The 27,296-nt window shown below is 40.5% G+C and overlaps 1 protein-coding gene across 9 annotated transcripts in view; it reads right to left on the bottom strand.

Moving 5' to 3' along the window:
* NCOA7 (nuclear receptor coactivator 7) overlaps positions 1 to 27,296 on the bottom strand; it is an 83,253-nt gene that overhangs the window by 5,771 nt on the left and 50,186 nt on the right. For 6 of the 9 annotated variants that reach the window (XM_066315335.1, XM_066315338.1, XM_066315336.1 and 3 more), the window contains exons 4-11: positions 18,150 to 18,229; positions 17,224 to 17,331; positions 16,359 to 16,457; positions 15,181 to 15,306; positions 12,808 to 12,992; positions 10,326 to 11,392; positions 8,703 to 8,871; positions 2,383 to 2,530 (exon numbers count right to left, since the gene is read on the bottom strand). In XM_066315335.1, coding sequence (XP_066171432.1) covers positions 2,383 to 2,530; positions 8,703 to 8,871; positions 10,326 to 11,392; positions 12,808 to 12,992; positions 15,181 to 15,306; positions 16,359 to 16,457; positions 17,224 to 17,331; positions 18,150 to 18,229 — 1,982 coding nt within the window. Of the gene's footprint in view, positions 1 to 869; positions 1,134 to 2,382; positions 2,531 to 8,702; positions 8,872 to 10,325; positions 11,393 to 12,807; positions 12,993 to 15,180; positions 15,307 to 16,358; positions 16,458 to 17,223; positions 17,332 to 18,149; positions 18,230 to 27,296 lie in introns of those variants that run through there. The other 3 variants (XM_066315341.1, XM_066315340.1, XM_066315342.1) reach the window with 3 other exon arrangements.

Here is a 27,296-nt window from a genome sequence, read left to right as displayed (position 1 = left end):
ACAAGGCAAAATCCAGCCTGCAGAACAAACACTGCTATGCATCCCTGCACATCTGAGCAGTTACTGCAGTTAGCAGGTATTCCTGCCCATGATACTACAGGAGCTCTACAGCTTGATCCTGTCCCTCCAGCCTCTCCTTCTGAGACTGCAGATAATCCTGTGCTGGAAAATCTTTCATATGGTAAATTTTAGGAAAGGTTTGCACTGCAAAATTATGGTAATTAAAAATCAAAAAAACACCTACAACAAGCTGTTCAAAGAAAATAATCTTTCTACTTGTATCATTGTTCTTTTTGCACTTTCTGAGTGGTTTGCCTTCCTCATCCCCCAGTCCATTACTGTATAATATTTGTTTTAATTAACACCTTTCAGACCTTAAATCAAAACTACACAACTCCCCTTTTGAGGACTTTCTTTTAGGAATAGTCTTCCCTCCAGAAGTGGGGGAAAAGTATCAGCCAATCAACCAAGAGGTATCTGTAGCAAAATACAAGCCAACTCACTTAGGCAACCAGAGAAAAAAACCTATTAACATAGTTGTAAATTGCAAACTGGCTCCAGAGCCTCCCCTCTTCTCTGCATACACATTTATTCAGTCTCTGAACTGCACATGTGAATGAAGTCCAGTCAACAACTGCAGAAAGAGGCATCTGCAAGATCAGGTATTTACAGACCACACAAAAGCAGAAATGGATTAAAAGAATCAAGCACTACAGAAACCAAGTCTTTCCAAGATTTTATAGGGCTGAGAAAGGAAGCTACCTGAGGTGGAAATACCCCCACCAGAGTACAGAGCACGTTTTTTTCTAGGACAGAAGTTCATCTGTCATCAGGTCCACGCTGTTCAAACAGGAAACAATTCAACATACCTCCACAAAAGGTTCCTCCTGGTCCGGTCTGGCACAGTAAACAATTCGAATATTCAAAGGCATTTGTCTCTGTTTCATCATCTAGCAGTTTATTTTCAGTACCCACTACTCTACCACTGCTCCAGTGGCAAGAGTTCTCAGCCACAAGACTGACAGACAGCTACTGGCCATGGCATGCTATGGTAAAATTGCTTAAAAGCTTCTCTACAACTGAAGTTTCTGTTTCCCCGCAAGGGAGAGTGAAACTTTCACAGTCATCATGCCCAAATTTGGACTTTATTCAACAGAGTTTCCTGGCAGACCTACTTTAAATTGGTGAAGCTGGAATATATTAGAAATAAAAGAGACACACCTTTAAAAGCAGTTTCCAGCTTTTCTTCCTTTCAATAAATATCTAAATAAAACAATGAGAGAGAAGCTCCCAGTGTGGCCAGATCTCTCCTACATCTGTTTTCAGATCACTGACTCTCCGTCATTGAGGTTTTATGAAAATGGCATGCAAATAACTGAACAGTGAAATCTAGAGCAAATGTATGACTGCACTCAGCCCTTAAGCAAAGCAAGGAAGGCTTTTTTTTATTATCTTTCAGCTCACAAAGCACCAACATTGAGAAGCTAGAAAACTGTAAAAATATTAGCTCCTTGGGAGTAGAGCTTGCTACATTTCAAATGACAAATGAAATTTTCAGCAGAACATACTGTGAAGATAAAAATGCTTAAAAAAAAGAGGGTAGTAGAATTTAAAGAAAACAAGTTTATGTTTAAGACAAATAATCAGATAACTTCTTCAATCACCATCAAGATATTTCACACTTTGGAATTTATGTGTCTGCTTCATTATCCCATATCCTTAGCACAGAAGGTGTTTGAACAGGATTTTTAAAAATGTGTGCAAGCTTATTTCCCTTAGAAACTGGGCTTTGTACGCAGAAGAAAGAGATAACAAGCACAGGCATGCCAAGTGGTTAAAACAGATTGCAGAAGACCACACATGAAAAATCCAAAGTCCAATGATAAACTTATCCCACTTACACCCAATATTCAAACAGTACTGCTGTATGCATCAGAGAAGCAAGGGTCTGGCATACCACCACACACCAATCCATTTCAACCAGCACACATGAGTATGAGTTGATGTTTACATGCATATATACATTTTGAAGATTTTATCTGTAGTATATAAATACATTAGGAATTTAGCTATGCTGATCACATACACCTGTACAGCTTTGCAGAAGACTAACATCACACGGTCAAAATATTTACACAACTCCCGCTGGTTGCACACCAGAGAGCTCCCAGTTGTTTAGCTGCTCTTTCTAGGGAGAGAAGAAATGAAGACTGAAAGAGTATGAATACATTTGTGGGACAGATACAAGCCTTAAGGAGTCCTCTATAGGAAGCAGGAACTGTTATAAAGACCATAAAACTCAAAAGAACAACTGCAGAGATTCTTAGCAGGGGATGCACACTTGCTGTGCACATGCTTCACATAAAGGCAGAAAGCACTCACCTCCCAGCTTTTAGTAGTGGGCTCACTAAAGAAGTTGTCAATCATGTCAAGCTCTTCCTTTTCTACCACAACAAAACCTTGCTCTTTGGCATCTTTCCCATATATTTCTGGTGACCACTGAACAAAAAATGTGTACAAGTGATCCACCCTGTGAAGAGAAGATGGAAAGACAACCATTGTTCAGTGGTCCGTGAACCCAACACTGTCATGTAGCACAGAGGTTTAGCCCAATGCCAAAGCAGGGGCAACTACACAAACAGGATACCCACGTACCTCCACCCTCCCAGACCACACAAGGCAACAGATCCCTCCACCTGGCAGCCTGAACCACTTCAAGGTTTCTCTGCTTTCATTCCCCACAGTGTATTTTTCTCCTCCACTCGCTATATGCAAAACCAAAGCATCATGGCAAAACAATGTGGCTTGTCCAGCCCCACACAGTTCATATTAAGAAGTCAAATTGTTGACTCTGTAGAACATCCACTTTACCCATTTAGTTTGACCTCCAGCATGAAACAAGCAATGAGATCACCAGTGAAGTCTACACTAGTTTTAGCTGCCCTTTAAAAGGTATAGAGGCTAACCACAAAACAATCTTCATTCTCTTAGCATTATGAAAATAAGTTGTTACCGACAGCTTTGCTAATGATATAGTACCAGCAGCACATGCTCTTCCATAAATGTAGTCAGCTCTCAGCCACTGTCTTTAAAAAGATATTCCTTGACAACATCCATAACAAATCACAAAACAATTTCTGAAGAAGGAATTTATGTATTAACTTAAAATGAACAAATGCAATTTCAAACAAGAATACAACAGTGGTTCCACTATACAAGAAGCTGAATTGCCAACAAAAAATCAGACCCACAGTAAAAACGGCAGATAGAAAGATCGTAAGTGCTTATGACACCGGATCTTTTTCCAGCTTTTCACCAGAAAGTTACACCTAGCAACTCTTCGATCTACAGAAAACAGAAAAAACCTTTCAGAAATTCAGACATTTCCTCCCCATATTTTAAGTTATTTGGATTTATATATATGCACCAATAATCTTAAAATGCCTTTTCAGCACTGTTACCATTTGTTAGGGTCACTAGTATAATTCCAGATTTTTTCAAATGAATCTTAAAAAAAAAAAAAAAGAAAAAAGGATTTACTTTGCTTTGTCATGGAAATAATGAAAAAGCAATAAATTAGCATTGCTTACAGAGGTTTCAGAAAAAGCAGTCTGATTAGCTCTCTGCTAATTAATTTGAGCTTTAACTGAAAGAGACAACTGACTTAAGCACTGTATATACAGTGGTCCCACTCTGGAAAGCTAACTACTTAATTCCTACAAATTCCTAAGAAAGGACAATAAATGTAGTGGTTTCTGCTGTCCAGCTGAGATCAGTTTGAAAGCACATTTATGCAGGTGGATGAAGGAGAGCAGCACACTCATATCTCAGAACCACAGAATGTATTTATGTTTTAAGCCACCTCTGGAAATCACCTAGGCCACCTCCTGCTTATAGCAGAGCTAACTTCAAAGTTAGAGAAGGTTGCACATTTCTTGTCCGTTTGAGTTGGAAAATCTCCAGCAGCGATACAAGTTCTCTGTGCCATTCTACAAACGTCTGGTGCCATCTTATATTTTCTATTTCTTGTCCTCTCCCCTCCATTTTTTGACCAAGTGTCTAAAAGGAAGAGAGGAATAATGACCACCCAAGTTGTTTGGCTATACTTCCTTTCTTGAGTCAGCAAGATGCAAAGCCTTCGCTACTGCAAGCACACACCACTGACATGTTGAATTTGCTGTCAACTTCCCTAATTCCTTTTCAGCAGAGCTACTCCCCAGGCTGTCTGTCCCCACCTACTGCAGCAGGAACTGCTCCATCCCAGGTACACAACTTTTGCATTTGCCTTTTCTGAACTTTCTGACATTTCTGTCAAAAAGGCCCCTCTGAACAGTAGCTCTGCCCTGCAATTATAAGCACTCTTCAAATTTTGTGTCATTCCCCAAAATGACAAGGTGTGCTGTCTCAATGACCATGTCACCAGTGAAGGCATTAAGCAGTATCAGTCTCCAAGAACACCACTTGTACCTCACTGCCACTCCGACCAACTACCAACCCTTTGAGTTCAATGGTCCGCTCAATTTTACAACCACCTGTAGCCTACCTGTCCAGGTCATATCTTTCCAACTGGGCTACAAGGATACTATGGAAGATTGTGTTGAAAACCTTAGTAATGTGATGGTAAAACAACAATCCCTTGCATTCTCCTTGCTCAAACAGAAAAGTTATTTGGTCATGAGAAAAGCAATTTGCCCTTGGTAAATATGTGACAGCTGATCCTGATCGCTTCTTTCTAAAAGGACTTGCTTCCCAGGGACTGAGGTGAAGCTGACTGCCCTGCGCTCCCACAGATACTTCTCGATTTTTTTAACAATGGTTGCATTTGTCTTTCCAATTATTAAGGAACACTCCCAGTGAAGAAAACCTTTCAAAAGATGATAGAAAGCAGCTTTGTAATAACGTCAGCCAACTTCCTCAATATACTCAGAACGTTTCCTGTCAGGCCCCATGGATTTGTATATGCTCAGTTTATTTAAGTAGTACATAACTAAGTTTTCCTCTGCAATGGACAGTTGATTACAGAGGTGATGTCATCCTGAAAAGGGATGCTCTGCTAATAAAATTCTAGCATTATGCTACAGCAGTATCTTTAAGCTACCAAATTGAAAATATTTGAGCCAATTTTTAAGTTGAAAAACCACTTCTTGAGGAACTTTCTTACAGCAAACTTGACAGCAAGAAAATTTATCCTAAAACTCAATAGCTGTTGTGGTGATCACATGCTTATGAGTGTACCATGCACTAAAAAAGAGACATCAATAAAAAAAAGCACTTGGAAAGAGACAATTATAGAAACCTAAAGTTAGTAACTTCAGAAAGAAAATATTCACAGAAGACTATAAGTCCAGCCACTGCTCCTGGCCCAGAGAAAGATAATTATCCACAGGAATCCTATGACTTTGTTATAAATGTGCTTGACTAAATGACGACTCTTCACAAATCTTGAGGGACGATGTATTGTAAGCCCTCATCTGCTTTTATGAGCTTACAGAGACTTCCGTGAGCCCTCATTATAAGGCATTAAGCTATAGATAAAAACAGGTTTTCATAAATTTCCTCTGTACAGTCTGGTATCTTATTATCAGGAGTCTAGGAGTATTCATCTTATAAAAAAAGGCTTATTCCAAAGGATTCTAAATCTTGCAAAAAAGTGAATGGTCTCTCAGCAGCACAGTCTCAGTGCAGTGTCTTTTACGCCAACTTCAGTGCAAATTATACATTCATAAACCAAACCTGTTTGCAAAATTTACACTGTGGAAAATTAAAGAGATTTACTTCTCGACTGAGGAACTTGTCAGTGCTATTATTTACAAACAAAGAAATTCTGCATTACTATCTCTGTCTCAGAGCAAGGCATTTTCCTGTAAAAGGTCTTGAGGAAATGTGTGACCTAATTACTGAGCTGCTACTACTCAAAATCCACTAGGGTGGGAAACCTACATACCATTTAAACATAAATCCAAGTAGTAAGAGCACACAGACTTACCCTCTAATACTGTAAGCTATACCCATTGCAAAACTTTCCAGCAAAATAGTCAATCTCTATTTGTGTCCAAAAGCATGGATGCCCCTCTGCTCAGCTGAACCTGGCAAGAAGCTGCCCTAAACTTGAGCAATCTGTATATAAGGCAACTCAAGGTGCCCAGCACCCCCTCTGTGTGCTGAAGTGAGCACTGCTGTGACCAAGCAGGCAACACAAAGCAGTGCTGCAGTCACTGATTAACTCAGCCACGCTGTGCTGGTCGCGGGGAGACGTGTGTTGGGACACGCGCAGCGCCTGGGAAGCCACACATGGAGAGAGAACACCTACAGCAGGCACAAAAGGTAAATGAGACAGAAGATTTAGAGCCTTCATAAAGAATGCCACCCTAAAAATCTTCTTTCTGTATTCATAAGGTTTCTAGAGACTTCCGACAAAAAAATAAATGTAAAAATACTGGGCCCAGAAAGTAGCAGCAGCCTGTAGGTGGAAGAGCAGCTCTGCTGTGGGAGCTGTGGGCTATGGGACCAGGCTGAAATTGAGCTGTTTTCACAACTGATCACAGAAACTGTTTTAACAGCAAACACTATAACCATGGAAAAAAGGTAACTAAAAGCTAATCAGACGAAGATTTAAGTTACACTAAATACGGACATGTAGACCAGTGTTTTTCACAATCTCACTCCAAGTTTGGACAGCAGTTTTTTGCGGTGGTTTTTTTGATTGGTTTTGTTTGTTTGTTTTTGTTTTTAATTACTACAAAGCATTAAGACGCTGCACAAGCTACTGTGACTGGACTGGAGAACATATTTTATTTATGCTGCTTTGTGGCCAACAAGATGAGAGCGGTATTCTTGATATTTTCACACATGAATATAAATTGCATTCCAAGTAGTTTTAAACTTAGTAAATTATCTCATATTTTGTCTAAAATACATGGCAAAGCTATCCCAAACAACCTACTTTTCATGGCACTCTTAAGATGCAACACTTATATGCACAATACTGATGCAAGAATACCCCCAGAAGGTAGGAAGTGTTGCTGTGTTTTGCTTTGGGAAAGCATCCAAGAGCTTGGAGAAAAAGCCATCTTGTTCAAGAGGCAAGGACATGCCTTGCATTAATACAAAGGAGTGAGTCTCACCTTTAATTTCTGCTCCAAGTTCTACTTGATCTGTCATGCAATTCTGGGGTGTTAAAACAGGCATGAATAGCACCAAGAAGACCCAAACTTACAACCAGTCATTCACCACTACTTTTGATCAAGATCCAAAGAGCAGCCCTGACATCAAAGATCTGGTCTGTCAGCCAGCATGGCCAGGTGCTGCTGCAGCAGCTCACTGTGGAAGTTACTTTTTCTCATTACGAAAACTGAATACGAAACAGTTGACAAAACTTCAGTTTATATATGGATTAGGTCTGTTCACCGTTCAGAAAGTTTCTGCTCATAAAAGGACAAGTAGAAAAGCTGTTTTCCAAGTCTCTGGTTAGAAGCTTGACAGATTTACCTGTTTCAGAGAACAGTGATTAGAGATGACCTCAGTCAGCTCAGCAGCTTTATTCACTGTTAGCTGCACTATCCCCAAAGCACTAACTGACCTTGTGTTGTATCACAGCATCGCTCCAACTCCTTGAGGTATTTACTCAAACTTCAACCTAGAATTTTCTGAACCCACCCTTTTGCAATCCCTGAGGAGCCAAGGACTTGGATCCACAGATAGCAAGCAAACCAAAAGCTATCCAGCTCCTCTCCCAAGGACCACATTCCAGTTGGATTTAACCACACCCTCTCCTCCAGGAAGAGTTCCAGGACAGCAATGTCCATACTACTACGGACAATCAAAACACTCCTTTTTAAGCCACAAAAAATATAAACACTTAAATCAATGCACATGCTACATATTTGAAATAAAAATTATTAGATAAAAATTATTTTTTAAAAGTTGACTGCATCTGAACGAGACATCTCTGAGATGGATCACAAGTTCAGATTCCTCCTTCCTGACATCTAATATACCAGAATCACTGATTTTGGTTCATCAACAGATCAGAGAATTGATCTAGTCTGTCAAGAAAAGGATCACATATTTGATTCTTCACAGCCAGTGAAAATTCTTGGGTGATTTATATGGAAAATCACAGACCTCCACACCTCCAGTTTGTTGGTTTGCTTTACTCTAGAGTACTATTTATGCATTAACACATACCTAGAGGAAAAAATTTATGTTCCTCAATTTTACTGCAATGGGACTATTTTTAATGGGACAAAAGACAGAAATATTCACACCTGTTTAGTTAAGAGTGTCTCTCTTTTCCCACAATGCCCTTTGCTCATGTGAAATACCTACTTTTTTTAGCACTGACACCTTAGTGGATTCCATGCCCCTTCAGCCACTGCTGCCCTTTCCCTCACTTCCTAGATTACAGCTGAAGCCCAAATCATCTTGAGTTGTTTTATCATATGTTGGCTGCACATATATCCCTCTTTCCATCTTCAAGTGGCACCTGAGCCCTTTTTCCTTCCCACTGAGGGCCATATTAGACCAGCAACAAACACTGCTTTATACTGCTGGCATGCAAGGTAATGAGGGTACCCCTCAGCATCCCTGCTGCACTTAACACCTTGGACCATGTAGGTAATATAAGATTCAGCTCTAGAAAGCACTACACATTTTGAAAGGTAACAGACAGACACTTCTGTGCTAAGAGGAGTGCAGCTTACCTTTCCCGAGGAACAGCAAACCAGTACTCTGGTTGCTTTTTCTTTTTACTGTACTGTTGAGACATGGTCGTGCTCTGAGACACAAAGGACTTTCTCATGGGCTTGCCTACTTTAATGCACAGAAACATGGGAGGAGTCTTGCTCTTCTCCTCTTTTGAAGGAAGCATATCTGAACAAGACACAAGAGAAACAGTCTGCTTACAGGAAAGTACCAATATTGCAGCTGATAAAACACTATGACAAAGATTAATAATCTTGTGCAAAGGAATACTCAGAGGCACCATACACAGAATTACACCTGACTTCAACAGCCCAACTGGTTTAGTAAAACTGAACTGCGGCCTCAGTTTCGGATAAACTGAGTTCATCCTAAACTGGGGCCATTTATTCCCGTTTTATCACAGCCTGTATTCCCCTTGCTGTTCAGCTGTGTACATGTACAGAGCAGCCCTGTAAAGAAATAGGTAAGATGACCAGGCTCGGTGCTGCCTGCAACACGACGCAGGCAAACAAAGGGGACACGTTAGGCTCCACAAAACCCATCCAGGCTGAAGGGTAATCCTGCACGCACACACACACACACAAAGCCCAGTCAGTTTCTCAACTCTGTCGGTCACACAGCCATACAAGCACCTTTTATCTGCACAAGGCAGGGCAAAGCCTAAAAACAGTTTAAGCTCCTTAAATTGCTAGTGTGACAAAAAAACCCGCTTATTACACTATAGCCTCAATCACACTGAAGTTGCTTGCTTTGTTTTAGATGTACACATACAGCCAAATACCACCAGCAAGATACAAACCCTTATGAAAGAAAAGGAAAAATCATTTTAAGAACAACAGTTCTTAAAATAAAGACTTCCACTTTAATCATCCCCCACCACCTGATGTGAATCAAGGCTATGTCCACTGGTTCATTAAATTACCCAGAGAGGACCATCAATGCTCCAGGACAGGCTAGTGCTTAGAGACACTGGGCTGCCATAGAAATTGTAATATGTGGTAATAATGCAAATGCTCTGAACAGAGATTTCATTCTGGTATTTGCTTTCCTGGAACAGCCTGAATTATTTCTGATAATGCAATGACCAATCAGGAGAAAAGTGATCAGTCAGTAGGACTATACATGGATTCCTATTTATCACTTCTTTAAGGGTTTCCATAGCATGAGAGACACCACACACATGCAAATATTGTCAAGAATACTTCTGCGCCCCCCCTTCACAGCAATGCTCTACTGCCTTGGATACTATCAGAAACAAAACTGACAGACTTCAATGAGGCAGCAGTGGTCACCAACACAGAGTGACAATTTCTAGACCATGAAGTGTCCCTGCCAGTACTGAAACTGGATGACATTTCACTATCCTTCTTAAAGCCAGCAAACAGAAGTAAAGATTATATAAGCAATGATCACTGAATGTGGAAAGAGCACACAAGCTACTTATCAAACAACAAGATTAGAGAATTTGAAGATAGCAGGTAACATAAAATTGAAATACACAAAGAATAAAAAAGAGACCAGGTACTACAGAAAGAAGAAATTTAGAGAAGGCTGTCAATTCACAGGTTACCGTCATAATGCTGTCCAAGTCCCAGAGGAAACAAGGATAACCAGAGACCTACCTTCAATTGGCACTTGAATTTTCTGCAGGAGCCACAGTCTGATTTCTGATTGATTGTCTAACTGTGTTTCTTGACAGGTCTTGTCTAGAGCTGGTACTAATGAAGAGTCCACAGACTCTTTCAGATCCTTTTCCTCTGCTGCTCCTGAGCTGATTTCTAATGAAGGCGCTTTCCTTTCAACACAGCGGGAATCAAGCTCCATACTTTTAACTGTATGGACTTCATTAGCTTGGGACTTTGAACAGCTAAGTGTAAGGTCTATGCCAATTGCTTTATTGTTTTCACCTTTCTGGATTTCAGCCTTGTGTAAGTCTTCGGATGACTGAGACCCATTTCCATCTTTATTGAGGTAAAATTCAATAAGTTTATCTTTCTCTAGCTCTTTCTTAGTGTCCAATTCAGTTTCCACCTTACCTGTTGGGGTACTGACACATTTGTTTACTTCTGGAATAACATCTTGCTTTTCACACAGCTCTAAGTCTAAGTCAGCTTTAGGTTCAACACTGTCCTTTTTTTCCAAGGAATCAACTGTCAAGTGCTGCTGGACTTCTGTAGTAGTTTTGGTTACCTGCTGCTTAGTTCTCCCCAAGTCCCTGGGGTCAGCCAGAAAGCCTTCCATTACTGAGATTTTTCTGTCCAACCCTCTATCCATACGAGATGATGTCTTTTCCAGCTCAGTGAAGTCATCCTCTCCTTCTTCTAGAAGGGATTTTTCTTTGGTTTTGGTATCTGAAGCATTTTTTTCCCTGGAAGGGTCCTTGGTACGTGCATCTGTATCAAACTTTTCCAAATGTTCAGTGGCAGTGATGTTGCTGGGAAACTCCAGAGGCTTTGATTTGATTGAGGCCGTACTCTCTGATGACTGAAGAACTTCAAAATCAGCAGACTTTTCCTTATCTGAAGGCTTTATCTGTTTGGCACCCAGAGCAATAGATGCATCCCCATTCTGCTGCCTCTTTTCCTTGCTAAGGGATTTGAATTTGCTGAAAGGATTGATATCTTTCTCAGAGGACAGGTCTTCCCACTCTCCTGGCCTGTACAGAGGACAAAGATCCTTTGGTATGTCACTGTCAGGGGAAATGATGGATGTACATATGATGTTAAAAGCAAAATGGAAACAGAAAAAAATGAAAAGAAAAGCTAAACATCAACTTAACTTAAATAATGAAACTCAATGAAAAATAACTTTCTCCAAAATAAACATACAGTACTGGAAATATGTGACTTTAAAGACAATGGAGAAAAATGCTGAAAGTATAATACCAAAATAAAATTAATAAATCACTTGGCAGAATATGCCATGTGGGTGAAGAAATGTAACACGCAATAAGAATGTGCAAGTGATCAGAAGTTCCATAACAAAAAAACAGAGGACATGTATTATGTATTTAGCTGCTGGAATTAAATTCAAATCATATTAATATTGCAATTTCCCACACCTGACAATGAGTCAACATCTACAACCATCCATGCTTCCCTAGTCAGTATAAATGTATTCTTGAGAAAAATGAATCGGAGATACCCTGTTTGAACATTCTTACTGCAGAACAGTAAAAGGCAACGTAGTTAATAGCTTTCTTCTTTTATTTGTCTCCATCATTCAAACATACTGTTTGAATGCAGGCTTCTCAAATATTTCTTTTTAAAGCAGGAAAATCATAAAACATTTCAAAATGAAAAATTCTGAATAAATGTATCAGCATAAAACTTGAGCTCTTTGTTACTGCTAAAACTCTGAGGAGAATGAGAATACAAGATCCTCATCACTTAAAATTACTAAGACGTTATTAAACACTCCAGAAATTAGTGTAGCAAATATCTGGAAAGTTTTTCTTGAAACGAGGAAAGGGAGGGAATTCAATGAATTTCACTGTTCAATCAGGTATTGCCTATAAGAACAAAGCCCTGCTTAGAAAAAATAGATAAGCAGTGCCTGGTCTGTGCATAAAGGAAAAGTAGCCCACCCCAGAAAGTCTATTATGTATTACGGATTATAACTATCAATGCATTTCGAGTTCTGAGATAGAAGTATTCCAGAGTCTGGTGATTCTGTAAGTCCTGAAGATGGTAGCTAAGGTGCTGTTATCTTCAAAAGTTTCAAATACTCCTCTGAGAACAGTCCTGGTAACACAATAATGGTCAAAATCTAAATGTCTTCACATCCACTGAAAGAGCCCTAGAGACAGATTAGTGCAAGGGCCCAACCATGGCATATCACAAACACTTTTATTAATTATTGCTTTGTACTGGTTTCCTTTGCACTTTGGTTCTCACATTCGTCACCCATTTGTATTTAATGCCACTTCAGTGCTCTAAAGAGAAAGTTGTTGTTCTAAAGAATAAAACAAGTGAATCATTCCTTTGCTGGCACTTTACTCTGCTGCACTCAAACTCTTCCCCTCCATTCCCCCTTCCCTCACCCCTTTTCCATGACCCTTACTGAAAATCTGCAAAAGTAAGTTCAGGGAAGAACACTCCTTACGATGGCAATGCATCTTTAATCTTCATGTGAGAGATGTCATTGTAGAGAGCTATTGAGACAACCTCCTCCATGGGGCAGATGAGCCCATATTCCTCACAGCCATTCTCAATTACCAGAGGATCAGACTTATGTGGGTCAAACATGATATTGTTTGGAGTTACGATCATGACTCCTCCAACAACACCCTAAAACAGAAGAAAGAGTCAGCACATCACATGTAATGCACTTATCATTAGGCACTGAATTTTAGGCTACTATCCCAAAAAGCAAAACCACTCTTCTGCCTCTTTATACTGTGTCAGGCAGTGTTTGCTAGCAAAATACTTTGCTTTCCAATTGCACCAAGTCAGACATTGCAAGGAGAGAAAGAAAAAATTCTTAGTAACATCCAAGTTCCTAGCTGATAAAGAAGAGTATCTGAACTATTCAACTTTCAGTGCTGACTGCTACAAGCTAAAAATATGATTGTTAATCTCAGACAAAACAGATTAGTGTATTTATTTAAAAAAAACCCTGTATAGCATTTATTCTGGGTGCAGCTACTTTCATTTGATCCATGAATTTAAATGCAACCAACACAACTGCATGCATTTTTACTCATGGAAACATCCATGTTACTATGCCAAGCTAACATCAGAGGTCCCCTTGATCTACTTTCCCAGAGGCACATGCAAAAAGCTTCTGAATACAGGGATCTGATATGAGACAGCTTCTTTCCAACCTAGAAACAGCTCCTATGATTGGTCTGAGCATATTCTGCACAGCTGCAGAGGGCTCATTTAATTCTTCAAAATGTGCTCTAGAGATGTATTTGATAAAAAGCTGCTGGATCAGCCATTATTCAGCATTAATTCATGGCAAGTGACCATTTTTCAAGGTTTAAAAAGGAGATTTCCACTGTCTTGCTGCTGCACCCTTCTCCTCCAGATGAACTACAAAATTCACCAGACCAACTCAGAAGCTGTGAGTAAATCATGACATCTGATAAATGTGAGACACAGATCAACTGGAATGACCCACACTGCAGATACTACTAATTATCCAAGGTCATCTGCAAGGCAAGCTAAGGAAGGCTCATAAAGAGGCAGGCAAAAGACCACAAGCTTGGTTTGTGGGGCTTTTCTTTAAGGCGGTAAGATATCAAGCTGATGGCTTGGCGCTGGCAAATGAGTACATGCCAGGCTCATTTATAAAGCAAAGTCTGTTCATATTTCCCATTTGCTTCTCCTGTATGACTCAGTTGACAAGCTTGGTTTGTGTTTGGATGACAGAATCAAAACAAAGTGCAGAGGCTTCTCCCAGAAGCTAGAAGATAACACACTAGCTAGAAGTAGGCTGTACTTCCCACCCAGCCACTGCAGGAAGCCAGACAACAAGGATTTCAGCTACATTGGCAAAGAAGTCATCTCATTTTTGATTCTCTGACTGAAAATTACTTTTTCCATCATGCAGCCATAAAACTGGCAATCTGTATCCTCTGCACCTAACAAGCATCACATAGCAAGTGACAGTACTGCCTTAATTTACATGCAAGACATCAAGTAGTTCTCTATTACATTCTACAAAATAGCAGACTGTAAAATTGCAGAGTGGTTAAATACAGTCTACATCCACTCAATACAAAAAGCAGCCAGAAACCATAGATGTAAACACATCCATCTTACAAAAGTCAGGACTAAGGGAAAAAAAATGTTGCAACTACAATGATTAGCATCTCCGGTGTTATAAATTCCAGAGAATTTGAAAACCCAAACATGCAGACAGCTAACTGAAACCAGACTCAACAAGGACAGATATATCAAAGTAGGCAGTCAGGAAGACAGTGTCTTGCAACCTTGAGAAAAGGGCTAAAATACCACCCAAGCTTTGGGCCTTTGCTTCTAAAACACTTGCTGTAATTGAGGATTGCAGTCCCAGCATATGTTACAAGAAACAGAAAGAAAAGTTTGTATAATGCAGTATTTATCCTTTTATAAGGCTTGCACAACATTCATTAGCAAGTGCAGAAGCAGCATAAAGCATATTTGGAAACACTCCTCTGGAAACAGTTAAAATTTATCTTCAAGTCATAAATTAAATAGATTGGCATGTACTCATTTTATAAAGCTGTTGCTCAATTTGATGGAACTGGACAACTAATCCTGACATGTCATAACTCTGAAGTGCAGTTCTGTCTATCTAGTAACACACAAGCAGAAGAACAAAATTATATAGCATATTATCACAGTAACAACAAACACAGCAGTTACAGAAAAAGCCAGCATAACTTTTACATTCTTTAAAAATATGAAGTACATTTGACTCCCCCAGTATTCATCTCTCACTTATCCAAAGAGAATCTCAAACAATGCCCAAAAATCAGGTTCCACCTACCTTACCATCTGTGAAATAACGACAATTCATTTTTAAAAATTTAACAACCACAGGCTCATCCTCTTCTGATGTAGAGGACAGGACTCTCTCCACTGGTTTGAAAGCCTTTCTTGCCAAATCAGCATCCTTAGAAAAGAAAAAGTTCAATGCAGAGCAACAGAACCAGAATCATATCCTTCTAGATCTTTGAAAACTAAAAGGCCAAGTTCAAATAATTATCTTCCATTTGCATAAGGAAGAAAAGGTCATGTATGTAGGTATATATGTACACTTCCCACAGCATCATGTATTGAAAAAAAAAACCCAAACCCCTTGTAACCTTACAAGAAACTCTATACAAATAACAGGCAAGAAATTAAAAAACCAAGCTGAGCAAGGCAGGTCAGCTCACCAAAATCCAATTATACACTCTCATTAGGGAGAGGGCCTGGCCTGACACCTCGTCTACACTGAAGACCTCTGCTCACAGAGGTGTGATCACTAGTGTGATTGTCCATGCAGATGGCATAAGGGTAAGGTAAAACACAATTATTCATTTCAAGCTTCTCATCACTTTTGATTAGTGATGTATTTGAAATGACTTATTACTTTTAACCTTAGCAGATGTTAAAGATGTTAAAGGCAGCTAAACTGCCTAAAGGTATTATCTAAAAATCATCATGGCCAATCACCCTTGAAAAATAGACTATGCTGAGGCCTTTCGCAAAGACTAACAGGTCTTGTCGAAAGACAAGTCTGTATATGAGTACCACAAGTTGTTTAACTAGAAAGACACTGACTGCTCAGACTAAACTAACAGCCTCCCTGTTCAAGAATGCCAGTGCAGGATCAAGGCTCTGCACTGTAGAGCAGCATAAAAATCTCCAGCAGGAAACACAAGGTAATTTCTCATATTTAGCTTTCTATTCTTTAAAGATTATGCACTACACTATTTTCAGTAGTTCTGACAGACTTAGGGCCCAACTGAACTTGTAATGGGTTTCCACACTCAGAATTCCCTTAATTTGGAGTATTTTTAAGACAATAGTAAATTTTGTAGTACAGCAAACTAATTTAACACAAGACACTACACAAGGACTGTAAACTCAAAAAAATGCTATTTACACAGCCTTGATTCTCAGCTTCAGACTCAGAAAATATCTTGAGAGTTTAAGTCCAAAGAACCATGCTTGACTTACAGGGAGCTTATCATATTCAGCATCTGATGATGAAGGAGAAACAGGAGCACCAGGACTAGAAGACAGCCTCCCAGCACTTGTGTCTGGCACAAAGAGAATCTAAATACAAACAAGTATTTCAAAACAGTGAGGCAAAAGCTTTAAAAGCTTTTAAACATTTTAAACATTAACTATGTTCTACTAGAAAGACAACACAATACTGATCACTTGCATCTGCAATATACACCTTAAAAATATTCAGAAATATGAAACTCATTTCCTTATTCCAGCTTTTGTCTGCTCGGTATTCTCAGGCAAATCACACCATCTCTGTGTGCCTCAGTTTCCCTATCTGCAAATCAAGACACTTCAACCTCCTCGTGGTTGTGAAGCAAAAGTAGAGATCTGCTCTTTATGAACCAGGTGTACATATCCATTTCCAGTCCTGGACTCTCCTAAAATGTCTCTCTCCATTTATTTCTCGTCTTATAGGAGACTGACTCATACCCAACATAATGGCACAAAGGCATTTCAATTTCTGTCTCTAACTTTAATTCTTTAATGCATTATAAATTGCATTTATCCAGACTTCCCAGTAATCTAACTCCTTTGCAACGGCTGTATCATCTTCTTGAGCTTCAGAGTCATTTTTAAGCTTTAGTGACAGTACATAAATAACAAGTCAGATATGGCAATTACAAAGCTTCCCCCTCACACCAATTCCAAATAATAATCTACTAAGTTTCACTTTGAGGGAAATTACTGTCCATTATCCTCATATCCAAGTACCTAAAAGATACATATTAAGTAGTAAAAAACTTCTAAACACATAGCAAATAATCATTTGGGTTTTTTTCAATACCTGAAACATAAATAAAAGATTTACCTGGCCTGGCACAATTGTTTGTGTGAAAAGCTTATTGAGCTCCACAAGCTTGTTTGGGGTGACGTTGAACTTTAATGCTATGCTGTTTATGGTGTCCTGATTTCCAGCCTGAAGAAAGAGTTGAAGACTAAGATACCATACCGAACACAACACCACACATGAACTGAACCCATTTCACAGACTGTTTGCAAGGACAGACTTGATGACCTCAACATCCCATCTATTTAATAGCTTTGGTGATAAACCAGTATCAGAAAAAGGACAGAAATATTCTTTCACACTATACAGGAGATAAAATGTAGAGGTGTAAGAGATGTTTCTCTCCTTTTCTCTTAAAACTTTAGGGCAGCACAACTGTATTTAGAACTGGTCTGGCAAGGAGGAGAAGGTCATACACTGAGGGCAAAGTTCACTACACCTTCAGCAGCCACAGCATGTCAGGCATTTGTGCAGTTCCCAGCTGGGACACCACCTTGCACAGAGGCTCTGTAGGGTAAAGTGGAATGCACCTAGCCTAAGGGCTCACACAGATGTTTTGGGCAGAGGTAGCACACTGCTGCCCTGCTCCAGCTTAGAGAAACAGATCTCATCAAACACAGGTCTACTGCTTGATGACTTAAGCAGAATGGGAGTATTTTTCAGAATAACAAAACCATTGCTCTACTAGAGAGCCATAATGCAGAGGTAAAAACAGAACTGCAGCTGCAAGAAGCAGAGATCCTGGGTTGAAACAAAGATTCAGGATGTGACCCTAGCTCTCCTCACACAGTGATATTTGAATGGTATTAACAGGGGCAATCCCTATTGAGATAGGTGCAAACTGAGGAAGAATTAGTGCTTACAGTTTTGTGCCACTGCCTCCCTTTCAACCTCAACAACTCCACTTTCAAAAAGCAGGCATGAACACACCACACACCAGTACTTACTGTATATTCTATGGTACCATGAGGCTTCTGAGAAACCATTTTCTTCTCTTTCTTTTCATTGCTTTTGTTTTGATTGTCATCTAGAGAGTAAAAAAAAATTCAAGTAATTGATTGTCAAGATGTTCACCTTTCAGCATGTTTTGAAAGAGATCTACAGTATGCACAAATTGCAGCTGTAAAGAAGAACAGGAGAACACATTAAAATGCCTATTAAGCCTTAAGATTGAACTGCAAAGCAAGAAAACTTCATCAAGTACAGCAGGTTTAGTAATAGTTCAGGAACTCTGCAAGAGTAGTGTATATATACAATCGCAAAACACAACTGCTGCCATGGCTCCTTCTTCTGTGATTCCTACACAATTCAGCTGCTGGATACAAGTACTTTGTACCATCAGGTGAATACACACACATCTACTGCCCTGGTACAACCACAACAAATATTGATTAATCACCACTTCACCACAAGTACATTATATTTAAACACTACTTTAATCTCTGAAGGTAAAAGTGTGCCAGGAGTCCTGCAAAGCATGCACGAATACAGTCAAGCATGAGAAAACAGAAACTTTGTGCAGAAGACTTTTTCTATCAGCTGCAATACACAGAGCTCACTGCAGCTGCAGAAACCCTTGCAGGCAGGACCCAAAAGGCACTGGCGAGCTGCAGCACCAGAGCTCTCCACCAGAGCAGGGTAGAGATTTCCAATTCTTATGACAGCAGTGGGTGAGCAAAGCCAAGGCTCAGAGAGGATGGAGCTGCCCAGCCAGCCCCAGCCCCAGCCCCACGGGGCTCCCCTCCAAACCCAGAGCCAGACCCACATACCTGGGGAGGGCGAGGGCAGCATGCAGCCCCAGCTCCAGGAGTGGGGATGGGGTGCCAGGAGGCAATTCATGGCTCTCCCTGCCCGACTGCCCCCAAGCTCTCAGAAACGTCCCGCTGCCTCCAGCGGGATGCTGCAGCCCAGATGAATTCAGGAAAGGCAAGAAGACAAGGCAAGGCTGGGCCCAGCAAAACCAGCAGCCAGGACCAGGAGCAGGGACACACTGTCCTCCTGGGAGGACTCTTCTGGTGGTTCAAGCCAGCAGCTCTGGAAGATCAGGGAGGAAAGGAGTGGGAATGGCAGCGCAGGGCTTCTGACTTGCATTCAGGCTTTGCTGCAACCTTTGCTATTTCCAGAGAGCAGAAGGCAGATAGTAAAATGAAGGGCGAGGACTCGCCTGCCACACTGTAATGTACACAAGAAACAAGGAGGGGCCCGGGGTGCTGCACCTGACCCTTCTGCTGGCCCACGTCCACAGCAAGATGAATGCTGTGGGGCTGCCTCAGTGTGCTGCTCCCTCAGTCAGAAGAGACTCACAAGAGCCCCAGACATGCATCCAGGTATTCCTGCTGGCATATCCCACCCACCTCCTGCCAAGGATGAAGTAATAGAAATGCATTGGTTGAGGACACTACAGATAAGACAACAGACGCAGAAAGCGTGTAGAAACCAAACACAGACAGTTTAAGTACATGCACATAGCGTACATGGCATTATTAAGGACAGCAGGAGGAAGGGGAAGATCAGGATGATGCTGGATTTTCCCTGATAGCATTTCAAAACACAGTGTCACTTGATCTCAGACACCTTATCTCTGAGACTGGATACCCACACTGAGACTTTTCAAATTAGCTTTTTTACGGTGTTTTTCTGACCATTTGTATTTTTCACCATTGTCACACCACCTTCTGCTGACCAAAGTGAAAGCAGTGTGTGGAAAAATTGGTAATGGCAGCATTAGCAGGGCACAGTATTAAACCATCAGAAATACAATGACATGACAGACAAAAAAACCTGACAAATACTGGATGTTTTCTTTATCCATTACCTACATACCACTGCCAGTATGGCATAATCTGGCCTGAAGAAACCCTGCCAGCTACTGAGTTCACAGTGTTTTGTGCTACCAGAAGATACCACTTCAATTAGTCCAGCGTAACTATAATTACAACTGCATATCACACCCATGCAGGCACACTGCCTGAACTTTTTGTGACCTTTTCCTGGAGAAAGAAAGGTAGACTTCCCCCTCTAGTAAATTATTAGGTCTAGCTGGAAAAAGTAGACAAGTTTTCAGACATTTTACCCTTACTTATCTCTGAAACAGTACACATGGTATAGGAAACAGTTAAGAGCAACAAATCTCCCAGTAGACATGCACCAGTAAGACCTTGGATGGGTGGGAATAAAAATAAAGTAGGCCAGAGAGGTGTAGAGAGAGAAAGAGATTCCCTGCTGAATGGGAAAAAGTTAAAGCCTGGGTGTAGATGGGAGAAATAATTATATGCAATAAAAGCATATAATGGCTTTTAGTATTTGCTTTTAGTAAACACCTTTTGTTCCAAAGCCTTGTGTTTGAAAATGGAGACCCGACCAGAACAGCAACCACTAGGCCACTGTGGCACAAAAAGACCACAACAGAGCAGTACAGACAACTTTCTCCCCTGCAGCTTCCTACCTGGGAGGTAGGACACCTCCCTCTCCCTCTGTGAAATATCAGTATTTTCCAGGTCCTCCTAATTGCATTGCCTGCTAAGTTTGTAGATTAAAAAATACTATTGAGGAAAATGTTGTAACCTGAAATACAGTATTCACAGGAGATATATAATATGCTCTAGTTCTTGGTTGTCAGGACTGTGAACCTGTTTGTTTAGCAGGGTCCTGCACGCAAGCGTGGCACAATAGAGAAGAGTGAACTAAATATGCATACCTAGTTGAAAACCTCTAACTGCAAGACAAGAAAAAGAGAAGTTCAAAAGACAACCTGAGTTTAGATTAAAGAAAACACTATGCCTTTTTGTCATAAATGTTAATAAATTCTAAATAAGTTGAACAATTAGACACTCTTCTTTCACACCTATGTGCAAGAATATGTGTTGTATAATCTATTTACCTACAGGCTAAACGAAGCAGTCACGGTCTGTGAATTTATTTGTCTCCTGAAAACAAAATCTGACATTTTGTGTTTGGATACTTTTTTCTTCTACCCCCTAGTGGCCCCTTTTTTTTCTATCCCATCAATAAAGGGTTGAGAACACTGTCCATACATTATGCCCAACTACCAGATAGGTTTGAGCAATTCAAAACCACATCCTAATTATTTGAATTATGTGAATTCTTAACTAGTCTATGGTATCAACCGTGCATATAAAGATTTAAAATCATAAATTCAAAATTTCAGACCTTAAGAAGAAAAACTTACAATGAATCCATTAAACCTGACAAGTACTGGTAAGCCCACATACTGCACACATGTTGAGGCCAAGGTCACAAATCTTGCTCTGCATGAAGAGTTTACAGCAGTTACTGTAAAGTGTTCACCAGATCCTGGCAAAGCAACACACAACATACTGTCTCTCCAGTTCCCCTTATCTTCTCTCCTTTCTCCTCCAGGAAGCCAAGCGTTTTCTGACCTGATCTGAAGGCAGGTAGCTCTAGTATAGCCACAAAGGCACCCAGAGCACATGCAGGCATGATGAAAGCCTCAGGAAGCAAGTTTCTTTCAGTCAGAACTAGATGAAGAGCTCCACGGGTTTTAAACAACTGCCTTTGGCTACTTTTTGAAAGCGAACATTTGCTTAGTGGTGAAATGACTCACGGTTCTGCCTCCTAAATATTCCTGCACTGCATGTTCACTGGAGATGGGATTGCACAGCCAGGAGAAGTGACTAGATGCTAATGCAAATTTGGTCACACTGCATTTTTAGGCGAAGTGCAGAGTGGGGGGACTGAATCTCTCTGTGGTTTTGAGAAATTTGTAAATTAAGAAGTATGTAAAAATAGTAAAGTAATAAGCAGTGAGAAGAAGAATGCCAAGTGAGAACAGGAAAGAAAAAACAGGCTTACTGAAAACAGACAGGTCTAGAATGGGAATTTTTCTGCCCTTAATGATATATTTGTATCTTAGTTTCCTAGCACACTCTTGACGTTTTGTTTAGCAGCGTTACATGAAACCTTACAAAAAAAGAGTTACCTAAGAGTGATTTGGAAAGCAACTATTGAAGGAGTGTGATAAAGAGGTCAATCAGTTTATCACCCAAAAGACCTTGACGCATGATAGGAGAATTACACCTCTGCAAACTGTGTAAATAGCTCTGTAAGTAGATAGAATAGGTCAAGGAGCATCAGGAGTCTGCTGGGCTGCCCACACAGAGGATGGGCCATCACCACTGCAGGATGATACCATCACCCTGATGCTACAGACCAGCCTGCCCAGCCCAAATCAGTGCCAGATGTGGCAGTGCTGGCAGGGACAGCTGAGCCCTCTGGGCAGCTCCCGAGCCACCAGTCAGCCTCATGTCTGCTAGTGCCAGCAGGAATGAGGAAGTAAGGGGAAAAAGGACTGACCATTTTCCACCCCTGGCAAACAAACTCAGTTGCCTGAGAGGATAGAGGCAATGGCATACTTGGTGCAAAAGTCCATTTTACTCAATTATTTCTGTCTTACCGAAGATTTAGGCCGCATGTAAGTAGGGAACTCTTTCCCCTGATTAGCTCCTTGGCTTCTAGAAATCACAGATTTCCCAGAGTAACAGCATTCACTGAACTGCTCTGTTCTTTCAAGAGCTCCACACCAGTTCTATGCCAATGAACCCCACACTAACATGATGTGCTCATAAAGTAGTGCTTCCCTTCTTGCACTTTATAATTAATTTCACTGAACATCCTAATTAATACTATTTTAAGAGTGAACAAATGGTCATTATTCACTTTCTGCATATCATTCATGATGTCACAGATTTCAAGCATCTTTTCTTAGTTACTTCACTTTTTCCAGTTGACTAATACTGTGATACTTTGGACTCTCCTGTTTCTCTGATCACACAGCCTGGCCTCCTCGTTAGCTTTTTTTCTCCTACTACATCTTTTTTGAGATGCAGGAAGTAAAACCAAACACAAATTTTAAGCTATGAAAAAACCAATAACCTGTGCTGGTGACAGAAAAGAGAGTTTCCTTAAACCTGTATGATACTAGTCATTATTCCCCATCACACATTAATCATTTTTCCGTGCTGCTCAGTACATCACTGCTGTTTCAGGACATTCCAGTCCCACAGCTCTATTACAGATTTGTTAGAAGCAATAAAATTATATTACTATAGTGTAGTCAAGCACCAGGACAAAGGAGTGAAAACCTACAGGTGGCTTAAAAGAATCTGAAACACAATAAATTCAGGGGAGAACAATTAATCCTCAGAGTAACCTAATAAGGGTATGGATAAGAAATTAAGCAAACGAGACTTCCTGGAGTAAGTTTCCTTATCAGTGAATGAGGCCTGATACCAATGACAATGAGAGAGATGAAGTACTGTAAGTATTACTTAAGTGGTTTTAAACACAGAGATCTCAAGGATATGAAAGACCTACTTGGGACAATAGAGGGGGAAGATAAATCAGTTTATCTGAAAAATTTTTTCCATTCTACTTTCTCCCCTGACATTTTAATAACTTTCAGCAATTCTGCTATGTGCAAAGTTGTGCAGAGTATGATGGAACTGTGATTTAAAGCATCTTTCTGGTACTTTAAAAAAGGCTTTTCTCATGACTCTCAAAGTGATGAACTGAACAGCATTCACATTAAAATGACTAGTTTTAAATAAAAAGTCTTTCTTTCGGCACCTGTCAAGCGTGGGTGAATCCCAACACCACAGGGGCCAGATTCCTGGTTTGGGACACCTTCCACCGACTCTGATGTTTCAGCTGCAGCAACCTCTGACAAAGACACCCCAGCCCCGTTCTCTCCTTTAGCCAGCTGCAGCAGTTAGGGGGCATATAAAAAGTTTTTCTGGCCATCTGATCAGACCTATCTCCCTGAAGAAAACCAACAAGTTAGACAGAAGCACTCTGTACTCAGATTTGGATAGTGTACTGCTATCACATTAAAAGAGAAATACAAAAATTCCTACACTTTCTCACTAACTCAGATATCTGTTTTTCTTTTCTGCTTCCCACTTCCCCCAGAATCTCCTGACAAGCCCCCTCACCTTCACTTCTGCATATTTTTACCCTACTGAATCATATCAGTTGTCCTCTTCCTTCGCTACTGCTGAAGTCACTTGAAACAAAAGGGCAGCTGTCATCCATCTCGACCACACTTGTGCTCCTTCATTAGTGAGACTTCTCCTGACATAGGAAAATAGCAATTCCCTGATCAGTACAAATCCAGACACGTGATTCTGAAATATCTATGCCTTGAACAACTTTTCTCCATTCTCAAAAAAACCCTGATTGTCCACTAATTATGTTCCAAGTAATTATTTCAAAGGAATAAAGAGATCACCAGAAAATACAGAGCTGCGACAAAAAATGACAATCAGTTCAAAGAATTGATATAAAAAAAGGTAGTAACTCCTTCTGCTATTAGGTATTTTTAGGCACACTTCAATAAAAATTTGACTACTGATATTCACACAATATTCACATACTGCAGCTTCTACATGAAAAACTGCCAATATTTAAAGAAACTTAAATTTCCTCTTTATTTACTCCATCCCCAAGAAGTGGCATTAGCTCCTTTGTGGTCTGACAGCATCACTTGTGAATCCTGGTCAGGAACACGTCAGAATCTAATTACATCTTTCACTAAAGTATCACCATAAAATTTCTGACTATCCACTATACCAGCTACTCAAGGACAATACAAAGTGAGGAAAATCAGCCTGTCAACAAAGCAGGGCTGAGGGAAGGAATATTTAGGCATCACAAGAGAAAATATGGACATTTTCTAAAACTGTTAACACTATACATGCTGGTTTTCTTCATTTATTTTGCTGCTTGAACACACCACAGGTTGCCTGGGAAGGCTATGCCATGCAAGTCAACCAGGACAATGTCTCCTTAAACCAACCACTGCACTGTCCTGTCTGCTGATTGGTATTTTCAAGGTCATAGGTTGAAAAGAGAGATGAAAATCACAAAGATTCTAAAGATACAGGGCACATGCCCTGTTTTCATGTCTGGAGATGACATTAGCATCTGATGTGCTGCTGACTTGTCATCACTTCATCACAGAGATCCTGAGAAGCCATAGAAAAGAGCAACTCAGTTTATACATGCTGCTGATCCCAAGCGTGACCCAACAAGTTGCAACAGAGACGTCACAATGGAGTGAGAAGATATTAGGAAATGTCAGTAGAGAAAGCTGGGAGCGAGGGTGTTACACAATCAAAAAGATCTGGCTTAACTTTGTATTAATATTTAAATGGAAGTGAAGAGTGCTACTTTTCAAAACATTTATATTAGCTTTCAACAGTGTTTTTCAAGCACAATATGGGAACTTGGTGAAGAAGAGAAATTAAAAGCCTGCCTTGAGGAAACCAGGCCTGAGTTACTCAGACACCCTAAAAACGGCTGCCTCTGCTTAGAGACCAAAAGATCTGCAACATGATTTCAAATGCACTATATTGTGCTCCTCTCATATTTGGCTTATGAATATTCCTATCTTAGAGAAGAATGTCTAAAACTAAAATGCGAATATTCTGCCTGTTCCCTGAGGGCAGAAATCCCAAGAGAGCAAGCGAAGGTGAGTCACTGGGAAGGACAGAGAGCTGATACACGTGGGTGCTGCAGAGGGCTGCTCCGCAGGCACTCGGGGTACACGTTCTGGAAGCCTGGGTAGGGGAAGAGGCAAAGGATCCAATCTGTCCAGTTGAAACATGGAAGAGAAGGACCTGTCAGAGACCAACTCTTTATCCCAGCACAGGATACACCACCAAGACTGTCTCTGAAGAGCTGCACATGCCCTGCAGGTACTCAAGACTAACTTCACAGCACACCCATGCTCAGAAAACACAAGACTCAGCAGGCAGCTGGCACAATCTAGGAAAACTAGACTACCCCAGGCATGATGAGCCAGTGGATTCTGGAAGTGATGAACTTGCTAACCACAAAGACAGATTTCCCTTCATCATCCCCGGCAGATACAACATCTCTTTTTATTAATTCTCCTGACATGCTTTTCACCTCCTGCACACGCACACCTGTCACAGTCTCACCATGGACTATGGGAGCAATTGCTCCCCAGCCTTCCTCTCTTCCTCTGGGACGACTTTTCAGAGATGTTAAGTGCATCTGAGTTTAAATATAATTAAGCACATAGGTGCTCACTCTTTTTGAAAATTCAGGCCTTGGGAAAACAGACAGCCCTCAGAAACACACCTGGGTCTTTCAGCAGTGAGATCAGTTTTAGCTAACCAAACACCAGCCTGTCATTCCCTAGTCTGACCTTTCCAGAATAGATCGCAAGATGTCACTGCCTTAAATCTTAGTTTGAGTGATTGCTATAGTGGAATGTAACTTTGTAAAATAGCAAATCTTGGTATTTTTCCCTCATGACAAAAACACCACTTTTCAATTTTCTGCCTCAGTAATTCACACCACTGTTAAAAAGGTATCCCTGATTTCTAATTTCCACTTGTTTCTCTCCATGTCCTGGTCTGCTGAGCCTGTCAAAGCTCTTTTCTGTGATATTTCAATTACACAATTAATTTAGGATAAGGCTGTTGAGTTTTTTCTCCCTCAAGAAGAATTGTTTCACGGGAGAGACAACTCCCTCTCATCTCCAACACTTCCTTTCTTCCCTGAGCTGTGGTAAACAGAACTCACAGTAAACCAAGTCAGAGAACCTGAATTAAGAGCAAAAATGTACCCTGTTCCAGCATCCTGGGTCCTGGAGGTCCAGAGAAGGGCTAACAAGGACAAGAGAAGCCATAAAACAGCTCACACGTAAAGAATGTTGAAGATCTTCAGCCTGGAAAGGAAACTATGGAAAAGGGGTATTTTACAGAGAGAAAAGACCAAGCAAAAACCCAACCAGCCAGCCAGAAAACAGCAAAGAAATGGACATGAAAAATGATAGGAGTCTTGGAGATGAGTAGGGACTGACTGCTCAGTTTCTTATACAAGAACCCATGGCCACTCAACAAAGCCAGCAGAATCCAGACTGCTCTTCAAGAAAATGGTAGCAAACCTGTGCACTCTTCACCAAAAGATACTGCAGAAACCTGCACAGGCCCAGGGAGAGGCAAGATAAGCATATGATACAGCACTGTAAATGCATGAACTACAAGCAGCTCAGAAGAGGACAGTAATGTGGATGCTTTTACAAA

This window comes from Sylvia atricapilla, chromosome 3 (assembly GCF_009819655.1).
Source record: "Sylvia atricapilla isolate bSylAtr1 chromosome 3, bSylAtr1.pri, whole genome shotgun sequence".
NCBI lineage: Eukaryota > Metazoa > Chordata > Aves > Passeriformes > Sylviidae > Sylvia > Sylvia atricapilla.
This window is presented reverse-complemented; position numbering and strand designations above follow the sequence as displayed.